The sequence below is a fragment of the Bombus vosnesenskii genome, unplaced genomic scaffold, assembly GCF_011952255.1.
Source record: "Bombus vosnesenskii isolate JDL3184/JDL3185 unplaced genomic scaffold, Bvos_JDL3184-5_v1.1 scf7180000013263, whole genome shotgun sequence".
NCBI classification, from domain to species: domain Eukaryota; kingdom Metazoa; phylum Arthropoda; class Insecta; order Hymenoptera; family Apidae; genus Bombus; species Bombus vosnesenskii.
The window spans coordinates 4072044-4090965 of record NW_022882923.1 but is presented as its reverse complement, the minus strand read 5'-3'; the positions used below and the strand labels follow the sequence as shown (position 1 = coordinate 4090965).

General features: G+C 34.0%; 2 protein-coding genes across 10 annotated transcripts in view; both read left to right on the top strand.

The window, feature by feature from the left end:
* The first annotated feature begins 6296 nt into the window (after window positions 1-6296).
* Window positions 6297-8543, top strand: LOC117234504 (methylthioribose-1-phosphate isomerase). 2 transcript variants are annotated; one of them, XM_033495806.1, is made up of 5 exons: window positions 6297-6642; window positions 7021-7256; window positions 7330-7484; window positions 7614-7822; window positions 7901-8543. In XM_033495806.1, exons 1-5 carry the CDS (start codon window positions 6511-6513, stop codon window positions 8180-8182), a joined length of 1014 nt encoding a protein of 337 aa, XP_033351697.1. In that variant the 5' UTR covers window positions 6297-6510; the 3' UTR covers window positions 8183-8543. The 2 variants fall into 2 exon arrangements, with proteins under 2 accessions (XP_033351697.1, XP_033351688.1); XM_033495797.1 differs by having other exon boundaries at window positions 7330-7538.
* A 572-nt stretch (window positions 8544-9115) lies between these two features.
* The window catches only part of LOC117234457 (tropomodulin), a 114328-nt gene continuing 104521 nt past the window's right edge, over window positions 9116-18922 (top strand). For 2 of the 8 annotated variants that reach the window (XR_004493528.1, XM_033495677.1), the window contains exon 1: window positions 9116-9780. Coding sequence is in view for 6 of the 8 variants with exons in the window: in XM_033495677.1 (XP_033351568.1) it covers window positions 9604-9780 (177 nt within the window). In the remaining 2 variants the exon portion in view is untranslated. The remainder of the gene's footprint in view (window positions 9781-18922) is intronic. The other 6 variants (XR_004493531.1, XM_033495690.1, XM_033495703.1 and 3 more) reach the window with 5 other exon arrangements.

Genomic DNA, 18922 nt, shown 5'->3' with positions numbered 1-18922 from the left:
AACGAGCGTTGCCCGAATAAACGAGGGAAAAACAGATAGATTTGAGAGAACAGATTCCCACTCGAATATACGATGCTTTCTTTGTCGTCGTTATTTCCATTTAATCGCGATTTAATACGATTTATGAGCCGAGAGATTATAAATATTTTCGATGATATTCATTTTGCCCTTTGACTGTTCTGAATATAAGTAGCGATCGAACGCAATAATTTCGATTCCAACTTTTATTACGCAAATCGCCTATAATATACGTCTTGCTTATTTTAAATAATAATGTAGATGGTACGTTGTACATTTTCATGCAACTTTTACGATCGAATTAAATGAATTCGCCATTACGTCACCTTTATCTGTCGTTTTATGCTATTTCCTTTGGTAATTATACGCTTTAGTGGCTTTTGTTGCACAGAACAAGGAAAGATTTTAATATCTGTTGTAGTTTCAAATTTCAGTTTAATTTACTTAATGTTCAAGATCCTGTTGATTTTTTGCTTTTTTCAACGAAAATTAGAAACAAAATTACGTAGCACAGTCACGTTTGTTGCTATCTTATCGGCAGTTTTACGTTAGTTCAAAGATCATGTAATACTTCAGGGGGCCATTCGAATCTTTCATGACGAACGTTTTAAGCAAACACGATGTTGACGCTATGTATTAGTATATTGAAATAGCTTGAATTCTTTTAGTCAACATTGACGTAACATCATTTTTCACCGTCACAGAAAATGGTACGTAGATCCTATCGTGGCGATAACTCGAAGAATCAAGTTTCGAATATTTTTCTACAAAACTCCTAGAATTTTAATTTCTTTCGTATAAATTAGTAATAAATTTCGATTAATCATAAATAATTGTTTTTCACATAATTTGAAGAATAATTCGAATTTTAGCGCGCGAATAATCCGAAATTTGTCATTAATTTCGAAATTAAAAGTAATTTTTTGAAATTCATTGTTGATTTATCTTACAAAGATAAATGGTAATTAAATCCTTGATTAGTTATAAAAATACAATATTTTTGACATGGAAATAACTCTACGAAGAAGGTCTTGATCTTCCAGATAAATTTTCAAAGTATATTATTCATTCGTTTGATAAATCTACTTGAAAATAAGATCTGGTTAATCAAGAAATAGTAACGTTTCTAGTACAGGTAACACATCAAAGAAAATCGTGATTTCTTCGATAATTTTTCGCAACTGATTCCTTTCATAAACAAAAATGATACAAACTTCTGCTTAGTCATAAGTAATCAGCTGTCGTTTCATTATTGCATAAATAATTACCAGTACATATGTACTTGGTAATTTATAAAATCTGTATTAACTTTTCGTAACACAATAAGCTTCGTTTTACGCATTGTTTTTTCTACTTCTTTGCAACGAAGAAAATCCCAAGAGAATCGACGAAGAGTATATGAAAGTCAGTATAGAAAGTCTTCCTGAATCACTTAAACAGTGACTCATTTTCATTTTAAATAATGCTTCAAAACAAAAAGATTCGCGTAGCAGCTGCTGCTTTTAAATCAAGTGTTTTACGACCGGTAAACCGTATTCTACGCTGAATGCATTTCTTCCAGAATGGAAGATTACCTTCTCCGGTTATTTCTTAAGTACACAGTTTCGAAGAACGATGGGTACGTTGCACAAAGCGTAATGATATGAAAAGCGAGATATCGTGACGTGATCGTCGAAAATTTCCTGCGTCATCGACGACAACGAGAGAGAACGAATCTCCGAGTTATTTGCCTTGTTCTAAACAGGCTCAATGACTAACTGGTTAATTGTCAGCTATGGGATCGAGGTTATTCTACAGGGTGATCAAAGAAAAGAGACTCGGGGAATGAAAAATTAACTGAAAGAGCATAGATCGAAATTTAATTTTATATAAACCGCGCTTTAGACAAATGATATACATACGTTTTGCTATGATCGATCTTCCTTTCCTGACTTTGGAAACATTAAACAGATATTCCATGTGTTACAATCTAATACGTATTACTATAGATCAACAAATGAAGTTTTACATTACAGTGACGTAATTGACAAGCCTTCTATTGTTGAAAAATTGTATTCGAGCAAGATTAATTATTAATAGTTACGCTAAGCCATCTTTATCTCGTATAACTCTGTTTTTGCAAATTGTTTTCACATAATAATCTATCATATCGCATTGGAATGGTATAAATATGCGGCCATTGATAACCTCTGCTTGGTATCTGAATAAAAGGAAGTGACTCGTGTTAAAATAAAATGGAACTGATCTGGAACACTTGACGCTAACTTTTTGTCTACTTTCCCGGAGGCTATCGCACAGATTTTTCATTCCACTTTTGAATCAGCTTCTACATGAATGTGTTATGTGTTATTCACATGAGCTGTATTATTTCATTTTCTCTTATTAAAAATAGGAGATATGTTAGGAATTAAAGTTGAAGATACAAAATATAGTTCGTTTTATCAATGCCAGAGATTGTTATTTTTGAAATGTAAGAATAATACGAGATAATTACCGGTCGATTTTTTAACATTTGTAGAATTCTAGTCAGAGGTTGAAAAGTTTTTACTACATCAAATTTTTCACTATAATTTGAGTTACGAAAAGTTTGATTATTAATGGTTTATACTGTTCATCATGCCTCATACGACGTGGCGAATCAATCACTGACGAGTCTTGTTGGGTATAGTCGAGATTTTTCATAAAAAATTAGCGAGACACGAGCTACAATGATTAATGGAAAGGATCCTATTCTTCATGGTGACAACCCTCGTACACATGCTTCATGCGTACTCATCAAAAATTGAATAAGCTCGAATGTGACGTTCCATCGTATCTATGGTAATTTGCAAATCTATATTACATCCACTACTATTTTTGCTGCTCAAACAAATGTTCTTGAACGACTACGAATAATTCTTGTTTTCATGATTTAAATAAAGATTCAAATAAAGATGAGAAATTTAAGACAAAATGCTGCTGTAAGGTAACAAATACCAAATGTAAGTTAAAAATATAATTGAATAAATTTATCAGAAAATTATTTGTCTAATTGAAAGACAGCAGATTATTATTTTAGTGATATAATAGATAATAATATTGCATTATTTTAATTATTTTAATAATTATTATTTTTTAAAGAATATTTTTGATTTTATAGAATATATTAAATAAATAAATTTTACATAGGTCTGTATTCCTTTTATGTACCTGGAACAAATATAAATCACTTACAATTCTTTAATACAAGATTTACAGTTTTTAACATTTTACTACCGATTGCTGAAGGGAAATTGCTTTGAAAGGAAGTTTAATCGTCTTTTTATTTATTTATTTATTTATCTTTTGTATGTTATCCCGTATGCGATAGGAATGAAGAAACAGCATTTAATATTTCATAATTTGCCAAGACGTCCTCGAACTTGAGTACACGTTCTCGCTTTTTTGATTGTCATAAATAAATTAATTCTTGATAATTCTACCTTCAATGCCGTGCAATGTCTTATCAGGCGGAAATGATGTGCAGAAATTAGACTGTGTCACTCGATAATCACGTTCTCGCTAATCAATTAAGAAACACAATACATATTATTATAAATATAAGAAAGTCAATGTTTCTGAGTCACGTAATCGTAACTACATCAATGAGAGAACGAATCACGTACACTATACTAAAGAAATCATAGCGACTAAAAAGATATATATTTCTCTTTAAATCTGATAATTAGATTCTCCAATGAAGTTAAATAAAAATTTACTCCGAAGCACCAGTGCGAAAATTTTCATCAAACTCGGACACCATCTTCCTCGATATTTCTTGTTCCATCGCGAAAGACGGAAAGTCCACGGAAAATGATCGAATCACCTGGCGACATTACGCTTTCAACGCGTTAGGTATGTGAAGCCGAATGAAAAGTGCAATCTATTTTGAAATGCAAAGGTTTTTTTAAAACGTGGCAAGTAAATGAAGTAGTTTGCGCTCGAAATATGTTACGAGCATTCGGTCACGAGTGAACACGCGGCAATACGTAGAAGACTGGGATCATGAAAATTGTAAAGAATCAAAGTGACGAATAGCATCGCGAATGAGAACGATTTTCTTTATATCGAAATGCACGCGCGCGTCAGACGTCATTGAAAATCATTCTTGTAACTTTCGGCGATCGTTATCGACAATTTCAACGTGTTATCGTTTGTCATCGTATGTATTTGTTATACGATTAAGTTTGATTTTTGGAGTTGAGATTTCAACGTTTGGTTTTGTTATTTTTTTTTTTTTTTTTTTGTGTTGATGAGAAATAAATTGTTTTCGTTTGTTTCGCCTTGATGCTGAAACTTGGATGATTTTTCTATCGTGTATTCGCCTCGTTAAGAAATTTGATAATGTAGAGAAAAATATAAAAAAGATGGTTACAATTGTATCTATATCGAAGATCAGATTCTTACAAAATTTATGTTTCTATTGAAGGGATTTGGAGATTACAGGGTTACATTGATGTAAACATAAGAGAAGACTTTCGAAGGTTTCCCAGGTCATCGAACAATTAAACTGAGTCAACTGAGTAAACGAATAAACCGTTAGGTACGAATGGAAATAATGGATTTGTGACATCATTCTAGGGGTCCTAAAATTTCAGGGCATACTATAGTAAGCAATAACAAATGCCGATAATACGGTAATACTCTGACTAATATTCTGAGGGTCTGAAAGTAGCCTTTTGTTTTCAAAGACACGTCATAAAATTGTTCTCAGGTATTCTATTCCGTAGAATAAAACGTTATGTCTGTATTATATTTAAACTTTACTTTACGATCGAAAAATGTTTATTACAGGCTATTATAATTAGGAAATTTTTCTTAAGAAACTGGAAACTTCGCTATTTAACATAATTCTTGTACAGCAATAAACTTTGCTTCGGTTAATGTTAATGTATAATTATATTGTTATCGGTGATATTGCAAGAACATTGTGTTCTTATCTCTCTTGTAATGCAAAAATCATTGAAAATAGTTAATAATCGCTAGCTAAATAAAAGACGATAAACTTAGGCATATTTGAAGGTATATTGAGAAAAATTCATAATTAGTGAAAAACAATGATTAATTCTATGTTATTAAGTAAATTTTGATGAAGCTAAAATGAAACTATTTCGATCCGCTATTCAAGTAAAGTAATAAGAAAAAGGGATCAAATAATGAAGAATTTATTTAAGATAATTTAATTAAGAATTTAATTCAATCAATTTACTCTTTAGAATTAAGAACGTACCAACCTTAAATAGTTTTAAAATTCTATCGACAATTCGAATTTGTTCACTTTGGGATGAGTAAAATTGCGTCGGATAAAATACTCACGGTTTGTTAAAATTGAAATATGATGGATAGAATATATATAGAAACGTTTTTTTAGAATTCCGTTGAAATAACTCTACCGAAATATGCACCACGTTGCGACGAAGCCAATGAATTATAAATTTTTATGACGGAAATATTAATTGTATTAATACTTGGAGGAAATATCAATAAAATAAAAAATATCAATTCATAATTTTCGTTCACGCTTCTATATTATGTACATAAATGTATACACATTATATGTACTCAATTCAACAATAACAAACATAGAAAAATGCGGTGATCGTATCTTTTTTGTATAATATTATTCGGTTGCAGTTTTCAACGACATCGTTGGCAAAATACGCTGCACTTATCTTGCAATGTACGTAGAACACTCGTAAAGAAGGATTATTTATATGTACTTAAGCTGTGGTATGATAAACAGGGATTTTAATGTAAAATCTTTAATTTATTGAAAACTGGAAATTATTCGAGATATGATAAAAATCATAAAATGTTTTTGTTTTAAACAAATAAACATAGTTGAACTCTTATCGAGTTCTAATCTCTGCGTAAGTATCAACAATCAATGATAAGCATGACAATATTGACAAACTGAATATAACAATAATTTATAAAATGTTTGAGACGTACTGTACAATTTCACTCCTTATGAGCGCCAGTTACTTAATGAAATTAAGTTTTAGGTACAGTTAAGCTAGGTACAGGTAGGTATAATTAAGCGTTAGGTACGTCGCTCTCTTACTGTAGAATTTCGTTTGTTCTTTTCATTCTTACATATTCTAAAGATTCCTGGCAGATTGCTTTATGGGGCTGTAAATCTTCGTGAAAGTGTTGTAAATGCAGAATAATTTGAATGGTTCGCGTAACGGGATTTCCGTTTAAGAAAGTTGTCCGGATGGTGGACAGATGGCGCTGAACGAGGCTAATTCATACATAGATACGGCTACGTACATACACGTGATAGTTACACGATTCGACGGTACGGTAGACTTCGAGTCACGGTCGTCCGAAGTGCACGTGAGCTTCAAATGAACGGGAACTCATTTCATTCAGAAACTACGAAGCCGCGGTTCTACTAGCCGCGTCTCGAATCTGCACGTATATTACCCAGCCAGTGTTACAGGACTTGTGTTTCGTATTTGACGGATTAAAATGACGTTGCAAGCGATTAAATGGGAAAACGGCAAGCTGGAGATACTGGATCAGATATTGTTGCCGGCAATCTCCCGATACATCCCTGTCAAAGGCGTGGAGGATGGCTGGAAAGTCATCAATAACATGCAGGTACGTTTATCATGCAAACAGTCTAAAACTTCCGATCGTTTCTTCTTTTTTAATAGTTGAGAGTTTGATTTTATAAAATATCAAAATTACTGTCTTTCATGGTTGATTTTGTTTGTGTCAAACGTAGGTTGTGTACGAGAATAATAGTGAGAGATATCGTATACAGTTGTATTTATTGACAAGCAATAAGAACTCAGAGTAGTTAAATTGTAGTAAACTGTGACAATTTAAGGCGATTCGCGCGAACGGAATTTTAATTGGAAGAATTAGTTGACTTAAATTGTTCGTTGTATATGGAACAATTTGCCACTGTTTCAGTTAACAGAATTGAAGATGTTTTTGCATTTAATTGTAGTCCACTTTCTGTAATATTCATAGGTTCGAGGCGCACCAGCGATAGCTATCGTGGGCTGTTTAAGTTTAGCAACTGAGATTAGAAATGAAGAATATATGGACAAGAAAAGTCTACGACGGGATATAGAAGGCAAATTGAATTACTTGGTCTCGGCTCGACCAACTGCTGTTAATATGAAAATAGCAGCAGATGAATTAATTCAGTTGGCTAATAAGCTTAGTAAAGATGAGACTGTTAATGTAATTGAAATGAAAGAAAGGTATAAGAATTGGTCTAAATCAAACAGATTAATTTGATTGCAATGTTGTTACTATTAATGATGCTGCTTGTAGGTTTATCGCAGCCATAGAAGCCATGTTGGAAAAGGATATCGCAGATAACAAGGCCATTGGGGACTATGGAGCTCAGGAAATTCTGAAGAACGTGTCTGGGGACAACTTCGTTAGAATCTTGACGCACTGTAACACTGGCAGTCTTGCAACAGCAGGTTATGGCACAGCTTTAGGTGTTATTAGATCCCTTCATAAGAGAAATAGTCTTGGTAACGTTTGCATGTTCTAGTCTCCAGCTGTAGACAGGATTCGATAAAGTTATATAGTGTGTATTACTGTTACAGAACACGCATATTGCTCCGAAACAAGGCCATATAACCAAGGGGCGCGACTGACTGCGTACGAATTAGTTTATGAAGATGTTCCTGCTACTTTAATTTGCGACGATATGGTGGCAGCACTGATGAAATCAAGAAATATCTCCGCAGTTGTTGTTGGTGCAGACAGGGTTGCTGCAAATGGCGATACAGCTAACAAAATTGGAACTTACCAGGTAATACGTGCTTCAATTATGTCCATTGGAATCTTCAAAATTGTTATAATATACTTATTTACTTTTGTTTTTTTACAGATTGCCATAGTTGCTAAGTACCACAATGTTCCCTTCTATGTAGCAGCTCCTCGGACTTCCATAGACTTTACTATTCCTAATGGTGATCATATAGTCATCGAAGAAAGGCCAGAAAGGGAAATGACACACATAAACGATCAACGAATCGCGGCACCCGGAATACAATGTTGGAATCCAGCCTTTGATGTAACCCCAGCTAGTCTGATTAAAGGTATCATTACGGAAGTTGGGGTATACAGACCCGAAGATCTGATACAATTGAAGAACTATGAAAACTCATAAAGTATCGATTGATTACGAGCAAAGAATCTTCTGGATGCATTTATAAGAACGAATTAATCGGTAATTTCGATGTTACAACAAATTGTTGCCAGGCATTGTTTATTTAAATACTTCGAGTTATAATAAAATTGTTGGCAGATTACGCTTATTTGAACACGTTAAGCCTGATGGATGCAGCAAAATGTACCATGGATATACATATTCGTATTAAATGCCTTATTACTCCGCTGTGATTTTTATATATATATTTATAGTGATGAATATCTCAAACAAATAGTTGTATTGATATTGAAAAAAGAATCAAATATTGATCAAATGGATCATTGGCATAAAATATAAGATAATCGAAAACATTTTTTAATCATGTGTTCTTACAATTTTGCTCCACCCGAGTACCACCAGATGGCGCGAATACCTAAACTTCGACAATACAGTGTGTAGAATCGGCAACTTACGATTTTCCAACGCGTAAACAACTTAATTTTATCATAAAACGAATTTTACATAAGTGTAGATTACGAAATAGTTTTGCGGAATACGATAAATAAATATATACTACAAATTTATCTTTAAGTAAAACAAACCTTCAGAAATTCTTGTCTCGAACCGCGTCGAATTCAAAATTACATTTTTTTGTTTCATTTTACTAATTCTCCTTACAAATTCATCTTTCACGCAATATAATAATTTCTCACAAATGTACGAGAAACAACAAAAATAAACGAGTGAAATAACCAACAATAAGAATATACGTTATAGAAACGAGTGAAGCCCATAGTGTAAGAATCGATTTCTTCCATAATCGATAAGTCTCGTGAGTTGTGCGGCTTCTTGGCGCGATTTCTTGCAGACCCACTTCAACGTGACTAGTCGAGAGTCGCGATTTTGAATGAAAACAGTGGATTCGCTCGAACAGTGATTCCTATTGAACGTGATTTGCGGCGAATATTTATCGTTCGAAGTGAACGACGAATTCGACACTGGGTACACAGCTACGACGTGTGTAGTTCCTTTGGAAAACTTGAGAATCTATTTTCGCCGTTGAAAGGCGCGCGGGAACGCGTTCGCCGCGGGTTTCTCGAGCCGTGATGCTTTAGTACGGACAGTCTCTTTGCTTCGTGCAGAACTTCGCCGATCCCGGAATAGTTTCGTCGGTTGCTCGTTGAAGTTGTTCGCGCGGCTGTTGCACGGGCCAGTTTTCACTTGTTGCGAGCGTGTTCGTTCGTGAATTCCGTCATCGTTCTGGTAATTCCAACCGTCGCGTAATTTAATTTTTCTTGGCGGCTCCTGCCTGTGTATCGATCGAGAATAAAGAGGAAATATCGATAGTATAATAAAAAGTATCGAATTTCTCTTGAATCTCTTCGGTTCATTCGTTGACACGATCGTTCAACCTGGAAGCCGATACGGAGAACGCGGGGATGGATGTGACGGACGTCCTCGGTCCTGACGCCCCGTCGGCGAACGATAAGGATGTTGTAAACAACGATAACAATAATGGCAACAACGAGGACGATGAAGCGCCCACTGTGGAGGAGACGTACGAGGTCACCACCACCAAACGCAAGACCGTTCGGACGAGCTACAAGATCCAAGAAGTAAGTGACAACATGTATAAGTGACACGTGCGATTACAGTAACTGAGATTCGTTGCTGGCGCCCCTACGTGGGCGTTTATTACAAACGGTTGCGACGTGCTCCCTCCACCGCTTTAAATTTTCGATTCTACCGTTGGATGCGAGAAAAGCGATGTCAATGATAAAATAAAATATCTATGAAATAAATAATATCTATAATAAAATAATAAATATCTATATATCAATAATAAATTTAAAATATCTATGATATTTAGAGTTTTAATATTTCTACTTCATGGGTTTATTATAATAAGAATCACATAATTAAGTAACTAGCGTTAGATAAATATAGTAAATAACTTTGTTTATTTAAGTTGATGCTATTTATTTAATACTTATGTAATGTTTAAAAAATGATACATGTTATATTTGGTTCACTAATATACTCCATCAATATCAATTTGTAAATGCCATAACCTCATCAACTTACAAATATAGCGATAGAATTTGGAGGAATTATAAAATGAAGTGAAGAATCAGTTTATTTGATATATCCAACAGGACGATTATAGTCCTCTGCATAATTAATACAAAATGGACGTCAATATATCGATAAACGACTAATCGATAGGATAATCACAGGAACACATCGAATGAAGTGCGTGGAGATTTAAGGCGGTCTTTTTTTTTAGAGTTCCATTCGTGCATGCCAAGAATAAACGCAGAGACTTGTGTTCGACTACGCTTGCTCGAGAATCTCGGTTCATTCTGATATTCGTCAAGGATAAATGGACTTATTTCGAACCGCGGATTTTCGTAGGATTTACCAACTTTATTTGGCGCGTAACTTTATTCGGTTTCGTTGATGCCCGCGGCACCACCAACAATGAGTAGACCGCACACGACGCTACACTGATTTGTATTTCCCGCGAATACTTTCTCTGAAAAATTCACGTGATTTTTGTGTTATAACTAGACTGTGAATTTTTATGCTTTTATGACGAATATGCAGGTGTGAAATGTAATATACAGAAATATATAAAACATCCAAAGTATATTGCCTTGGTTAGTTAAGATATCTGTTATCTTTTTCATTCTTCAGGATGTATTGAAATATTTGAAGTTCATTGTGTTATTTACCTATTAAATAGTTATATCACATAGGTTGTAAACTGTTACGAGATAATGATTAGATATTAAAATATCTCAGTTTAAAAACTGAATGAAGAAAAATAAAGATAACACAAAGAAAATGATAAAACTTCCGTTTTCCCCAATTTCGGAATGTTAGGGCATTTTAATTAACGATAATTATGATATATTTTTCGTTATAATATTTAGTAGTTAAACAATTCTGTATCATTCTTTAATTATATTTATAAACATATGAATTTGTATAAATATCGGCCGTTTAATAATAATATTTGTTTTTATGCTATAATAATGTTGGTATACTAGTATCTGATACGATACAAATTTTTGACGTTTCTTCTTGAAAATCTTGTGTGATATAATTAATGACACTTAAATTGATGTCGATTATTCGTGGATTTTATTTGGGAATTAGGATTGATCGAGTCATGTGCAATTAACGAAGTGCTTTATGGCTCGCGTAATAAATAAAGATAGAAGATATTGTCGAACGTAGGCGGATCAAAGATGCGATAAATTGAATAGTTATGAAATGCACAGGTCAGGTCTGAGTTTAGTGGTTTTCTAATTTTAAAAGATAATTTTCAATGTTGTTTGTCAATTTATTCTCTGAAGTCCGGTATCTTCTGTGAGTTTATTTTATATCTTTTATAAACAAATAATAGGAACAATAAATTGAAGTTGTCGTCCTAAATTGGTAATTCTTGAAAATAGCATATTGCTATATTACCAGTAAGAGTGATCGATAAAATCGGAATAAACTTAATCGTATACTTTGTTCAACATTTGCGCAAAACAAACTAAAATTTTTTAATATCGTAGATATACCTTTCCGATTTTTCTTCAATATTCCAATCACGCAAATATTTGAATTTCGACACACGAATTCGATACTTGCAAATATTTCGTAGCTTCGAGGTATTGGAATTTTTTCACAATATTTAGTATGATAACATATAGTTTTCGAGGAGAGATATTTTTTAAAGTACACGGGCCTTAAATTGTAATATAATTAAATGCGAAATTATAATATTTAATTATTCTATTTAATTACCATCAAACATTATCTGTGTGTAAAATTATAGGCCCTAAAAATACCATTTGCAGAAATCTGTATAAAGATAATTATTTCTGACAATTCTATTGTTTTTATTGCGTGTTAACGTTGGTAGTTAAAAGATTTCGATATTCGATAATTTAGTGCGACAGTTAGACTGTTAAGAATTCTATAAATTTCGGTCGTTGTTTAATAATATTTGAAACGAATCGAGATTTCACTGCACGTGATGCTACGATTAAAACCCAACTTAGTTTACTCGAGCCTAATGCATAAAATCAGCGAAGAAAATCTAAACATAAGTTCTAAAACAATCGTAAACACACACGCGGCCCATCTCTAATTCCTAGTTGAAATCATATCTAAACACATTTGCGCGATAATATCGCACATTAGTGCAGTTAGTACAATAGCAATTTGAATTTGGATAGATTCCTTATCATGAATTTATAATAAAATTTCAAGATTTTATAATTAAATTTCAATTATTTTATTTTCTATTAAATAAAGATTTAAAGTCTTTTAGCACTTAAGATTCTTTAAAAACATTTATTTTTGATAACACAAGAATTAGAAGAATTTCTATGAAATACTCAGGTATCCTTCCAAAATATTTTCTCCAGATCAAATTTGCTTTTAACAGAGGAAGGAAAATGCTTAATTTCATCCGTATAAATATTTCATTAATCTTTTCGAGTACTTTATCCAAAATTTTTACCGATATTTAAATCTTCACCCAAAAACCAATTGTAACACATAGCCATAAACCTACATTCTTCGTTTCCTCATATTCTAAACAGGCCGCAGAACATTAACAATAGAGGAAGAAACCTTGGTCTCCCTTTACGTTTACAGACGGTTGGCAAAATTTACAGCAAACTCAACAAGAAACATTTTTCTTCAATAACAAACGTTCTCTCGAAAAATCCAAGCAAAATCTTTCAAAAATAGAAACGGACGATCCAAGATCCAGAGACAAAGAGTTTCAAACGATTCATCAAAGTTGATTGCTTCGTTCTTTTACAGCTCTAACGAGAAAGGGAAAGGGAACAGAACCAGTTTCACGAAGTTGTCCGGTATTCATTGAGACTGTCGAGCTTTTAAAAGACAAAAGGGTAATTCGGGCACGAAATTAAATGGACGCGACGAGGCGACACGCCGCGACGTGGAATAAGAAAGATTAGTCGGGCGGCGTTTAATGCAAAATGAGCGGACAACGGGCGCGATTTACTCAGATTCTACGTCATTGTCGGTACGACGCGACGGTTTTAGATCTGGCAACGGACTCGTTTCGAACGGTGAAACGAAGATGGGGGGATGCGATGTAAATCCCGACCGATGAATATCCGGTGAACATCCCTCACGATTGGGACTTCCGATTAACGATAATCACCTTTTGCTTCGCGTCAATTCTCTCAGGTGTTGTCTCGTTTCGCGGAGAATTTGCTATAGTGAAATGGATTACCTGTTGACTTCATATGTGCTTGCTATTTTTTGATTTGTTTCTTATGATTTTGTCTAGTGGAATTTGTATGCTGTAAATTTGATAGAATGTAGGAAAAATGTTTCATAAGGTTAAAATAAATAAGAGAAGATATTAAAAATCTATTGTATGTGTAATCTATTTTTGTTGATAGATCACCTGTAAGGAAGTTCTACGTTCTGCATTTTGATATTAGTAGTGCAACTCAGAGTGAAGTCTTTCAGTGTATTTATGTTATTTGAACTCTACAGTAATATAATTTTGCCCTCTTGAAGCATAAAGGACTGAAAATTTTGTGTACAGGTGGGAACAAAAATCAGAAATTAGAACATGTTCTTTTGTTTTATTTCGTTGAAGTATATGTAGTAATTGTTACAGTCAATAGGATGTATATCTGTACTTTTAAAATTCTAATTTATAGAAGATAATTAATTCAAATTTCTAACAAAATTTCTAATTTCTAATTTCATACACTATCGCCTTTACATAAATCGCCTTTTTTAAAAAGTAACTAAATCCCGTCCTTTTTTTAAAGATTCTCTTCCCGAATAAAAATATATACAAATTGCTCTCTACCGTGAAAGCAAATATTCACAATACAAAAATTCTCTCTGCACGCTGAATCTTTCCACGCTTTCAAATTATTTTCTACATAAAGTTGGGATGCATTCAAACAAAAAAAAAAAAAAAAAATTCATCGTGAAAACAACCATTTCATGGAAATACTGGTGAAAATAAGGGGATAACGTTTCGACGACAATAGAAAACGCCTGTACGGTAGAAAGGTTGCCAAAGCGATTCAAACGAAAGTAACGTTCGATTTCCCATTGCTTGATGCTGATTTTACGAACCTTTGCTCGCGTCGATAAATATTTATTTAATTAAAGTCAGTCGTCGCGGGTACGCGCGGCATCGCGCGGAAGATTTCAATAATAACTCGCGTCGGAATCGGTTGGGCTTGGCAAGAGGATAATTTCAGCCGGCTGTCTCTCTCCGCCGGACGTTCCATATAGACGTGTCGAAGATAGACATAGTTTTGGCCGTCTTGAAGCATTAATCCCTGAAACACACGTGTGTACGCTCAGGCCTGCTGCTTCGAAGCCGCAGATAATTCAACTAAATCACGCTCATCGTTATTATCATTGTCGTGTCGCGAGGGTAGACGTTGAATTATCACCCGCATAAATTTCATCGTTGCAAGGGGGATCCATCCGCTTTCTGTGAACGTTGAAATCAGAGAACTAACGAAACAGAACACTGAAATCAGAGAACGAATTAACATTAGCTGTGCTCCAATACTGATCGCGACAGGGGTAACCCGTTTCCGGTTTGCGTAGCGGATGACGTATGGCGTGTTGGCGGTAGCTTTGTTTTCATATGATAGTGTTGTTTCTGAAAAATTTGAGGCGGTTTAGCGTTCGGTTTAAATTTGGACCAAGGAGATATTTGCAGTTGTTTGCGTAATAGTGGATGGACGCATGGGTTTGATAATACTTGGAAATCTAACGGTAAATGAGGACTGTTTTCCTCTTGCGAATGTTCTATTAGAGTTTTTGGAATATCAAGGGAATAGTACAATTGCTCTAAATTTCAGACGCTTGTAAGTTAGCATTTTAAAGTGATTTTATAATTTTAAACGATGATGCTCCTTTTCCTACTTTGTGGAAGATGGACATATTTTCGTTATAGGGTTTTACAATTCTTATTATAATAGATTGTGATCATAATATAGATTTTTAATTCTATAGCGTAAAGGAAATGGTATAGTTTCATCGAGTGATTGAAATTGAAATCGCTAGAGATAAGTGTTTTATGCTATCTTCAGAATATCGTTCTCAGTTTTTTTACAATTTTACATATTTTCAGGTCTCTTAATAGTTGAAATAAATTATTCCAAGAACACTATCATAACGAACAGAAACTATGTTTTTTAGTGAATCTTACACGTTCCTTGTATCATACAGAGAAATAAAATGTCTCAAACATCGGATCATTAATTTCTACAAACGAATGATTCAAACGTTGATTGAGGCGCGGAAACAATTACAGAGGACAAACGTGAGACCTAGCTGAAGGAGTGTTGCAATTTGTTACTTGAATCGTCGTCTGGGAGCGAATAAGAACTGATAATCGTTCTTTTGTTGCACAGATGACACTGCTTAAGTCGAATAAACAGGAGCATCGTCGAAATCGGCGATTGCTTTCACGAAGGAGCAACCAGGAACGAAGAGGAAGATCGTTTTCTTTCCTCGTTCGTATCGGTCGATAATCGACTTAAAAGTGGCAGGTCGATCCGCCGATTGAATAAGTCGATAAATCGTCGTTAATGCGCTTCTTGCGACCGGGAACGGATTCGAAAGATCGAACGTTCGCACTGACTTGCTTTTAAAATAGAACCAAGGTCTGGGCGAGGTTTCGTTCAGCTTTCGTTTCGTGGATCCTCAACATCTGTTAAAAAATATATTTCATCCAACAGGATTGCGTTTTAAGTTTAATTTTTATTTTTTATACGAATTTTATGCTATCTCGCGGTAGACCAAAAGATTTTGAATCGAAAAAAAAAAAAATGATGTTGCTTTGATTTGTCGCCGTTCTGCCGGTTCGGCAAACGAAAGCTTTCGACGAATTTTCAGAGATTATTTAATAGCTCACGATCTGTTTTTCGTTTCATTGATAGGAACGTGGAGGTGAAATTAAACAATGAGTGTTGGTTATAAAGCGTGCCGTAAATATTTGGAGGTTGATTAAATTTTGGATTAGTCGATGCGATGAAACAGGTTTCAGTTGAACGTAGTTTTTAATATATTCGGATCCAATAAAATTTTAGCTATATTCATATTTTTATAGAAAAGATATTGAATCTATCGCAATGTATTCCAGTAGAGTTATTCATATATATTTTTAATTCCATAGTTAATGTTTGCAGTTAATTGGAAATTGCTTTTCCCTAAAAATTACAAGATCGATGAACCTGCGATTCTACACGAATAATTCTTTCTCTTATTTTCAGGAATGCGAAAGACAATTATAAGAAACCAAATAATTTTCGAAACTATTCTCCTGTAACAAGTATCCTAATTACTTACTTAAGGCAGCCTACGTTAGTATACTTAACCCAACAGATTCGAATCATAAAATAAACGTTAGTTTCAATGTCTCTGTATTTTCTATTTCAAGCATCCATAGTTTTAGAGAGATCCAGCCTGCAAAGTGATTTCCTTGATAGCGGCAAATCCTATGGTCGGCGAGGAGCAGATTGCCCGAGGAAATTTATTCAAGCACGTGCTACCCGGGACAAAATACCCGGCAATTTAGTTGATGCGCGTTATATCCACGTTTAGATGTAAATACGATGTCAGGTTGGTTATTAATTCGGTCTAAAGGTAAAACACGTTGCATTTACGAGGTGATGCTAAGCTGTGTGGTCTTCGCGGATCATATTCATTTTTCCTAATCTTTTGTCCTACATTTCATTCGTCTTTCGAATCAACGTTTCGCATATTTCGTGCACAATGGCAACAACACATTTACAATATACTTGTTCGCGCGTATTCGAAATTTTCGCGAATTTTCACGATGGAAAGTGAGATGAACGGGCGAACGAGAACACGGAAATTTAGATTACTGGCAACGCTAGAAGCGTTGAAGCGTAATCACACGAAACTGCGGAGTATATCCGCGGCCGTATGCTTTACAACGCGCAAATATCCGGATTTTGTAGCTGGCAAATAGGAATACTCTATTCGTTGTCGTTAGATGTCCGTAACGTATTTGTAGTTTTGCACAGCGGCAAAGTAGACTTTTTCCTTTTTCGTCTGGACGAGACTAAAAGGGAGTAGTTTCGAAAGCAATTTGTCTTCTAATGATTTAATTTTATATTTTTAAGAGCAAGAGGAAGATTTCAGATTGACTAATTTTACGGATTTCGAGCAAAAGGAATTTTTAAGAAATACTTCGAAAAATTTTCTAAGTTCCCTGTTAGAAAATAATAATAGTAGTAACACTAGTATTTAGTATTTTCATTTATTTTCAATTGTAAGAGGAGGAACACAGTTGTTTTGAATTATTCTCGGATCAATTTTGCAGGTTTTTAAGGAAAGGAATTTTCGAAACACTCTTAAAGATCTATTTTAAGTTTCTTTCTATGTATTTGATATTTCATACCGGTTGTATTATAAATATTTTAATTGACAATATTACAAGAAGCGTAGTACCAGAAAGTTTCAATGATGTTAATAGACAATTTCTTGCGGAGAAACCCTGATGTGCAGACTATTTTTTTCTCTCTTCTTGACGAATGTTCATTGTTTCTAATACTATGAAGTTTTCATCAATACTTTTATAATAATATTTAACACTGTGCTTGTTACATCCGGTGACTCTTTACATAAACCAGAATCCATCCCTCGATCAAGACGGCCACTAACTGTGCAAATATAATTAGTCGGACCGCAATAATTCTAATAAAAACTAAGCATTTTTATTTTACCGTTAAGGCCCTTAATTGTTATAAAAATCGGAAGGTCAGATTTTTCCCATGTTCAATGGTCATATCCACCTGCAAGCCACCGGTGGTGAGCAAACCCCCAGCAATAATTTTCCTCTGCGGCAGCATCGCCACCAAACTTCACTGGTTTGTTATCCTTAGATCAGTCAACATCTCTTGATTAATTTTTATCCGTTGATCAGTCAATGTCTTGACTGGTTTTCGTTCATTGATCAGTCATCAGTTGTAACTTACTATTTACACGTCTCTGAGAATACGTCTGTACGTACGACGCGTAATTATTTATATCTACAAAGTTGTTGGAATAAAGTATATATTATAATCTATTACTTCAGTGTTATAATCAGTCAACCACCTCTATTATCCTAAACGAAATAGGGGATCGACCAATTCGTGGCGTTGATTATCTAATCGTAACGAGAATTTACGACTCTCGTTGACGCGATCTAGTGCGAACGATCGAACAGAGCTATTGTTTAAACAAAAAGTTTAACGTACGAATGATGACTAAAGATGTTTGCAAGATCATACTGGAAATGTTGATGATGTTTTGATATCCCAGATTCACTCTTTAAAATAGACGCTAATGAAATAAAAATAGTTTTCAGTACTCTAAACGATAAACAAGTATTACAAACATTCTGGGACCTATTTGCTGATGTACTTTAATTATTATTTAAAACTAAAAATAAATATGTCAACTTTGTTTAGTACTGATTAAGGTATACAATTCTTCTAGCAATGAATAATTAAAACTCCGAATTATAACTCCGATAATTGAAAAATCCAAAGTAAGTTAAAAGAATTCCCTGATATCTTTGATTGCTTAGGTTTCTTAATGTTGCGACTAATGAATTATATTGCTATTTAGGAAATGAAAAATACACGATAACTAGTCGATTAATATTTTATAATCGTTATTTCAGAATCCAGCGCAATGAAATAATTTTCAAAATACAGAACA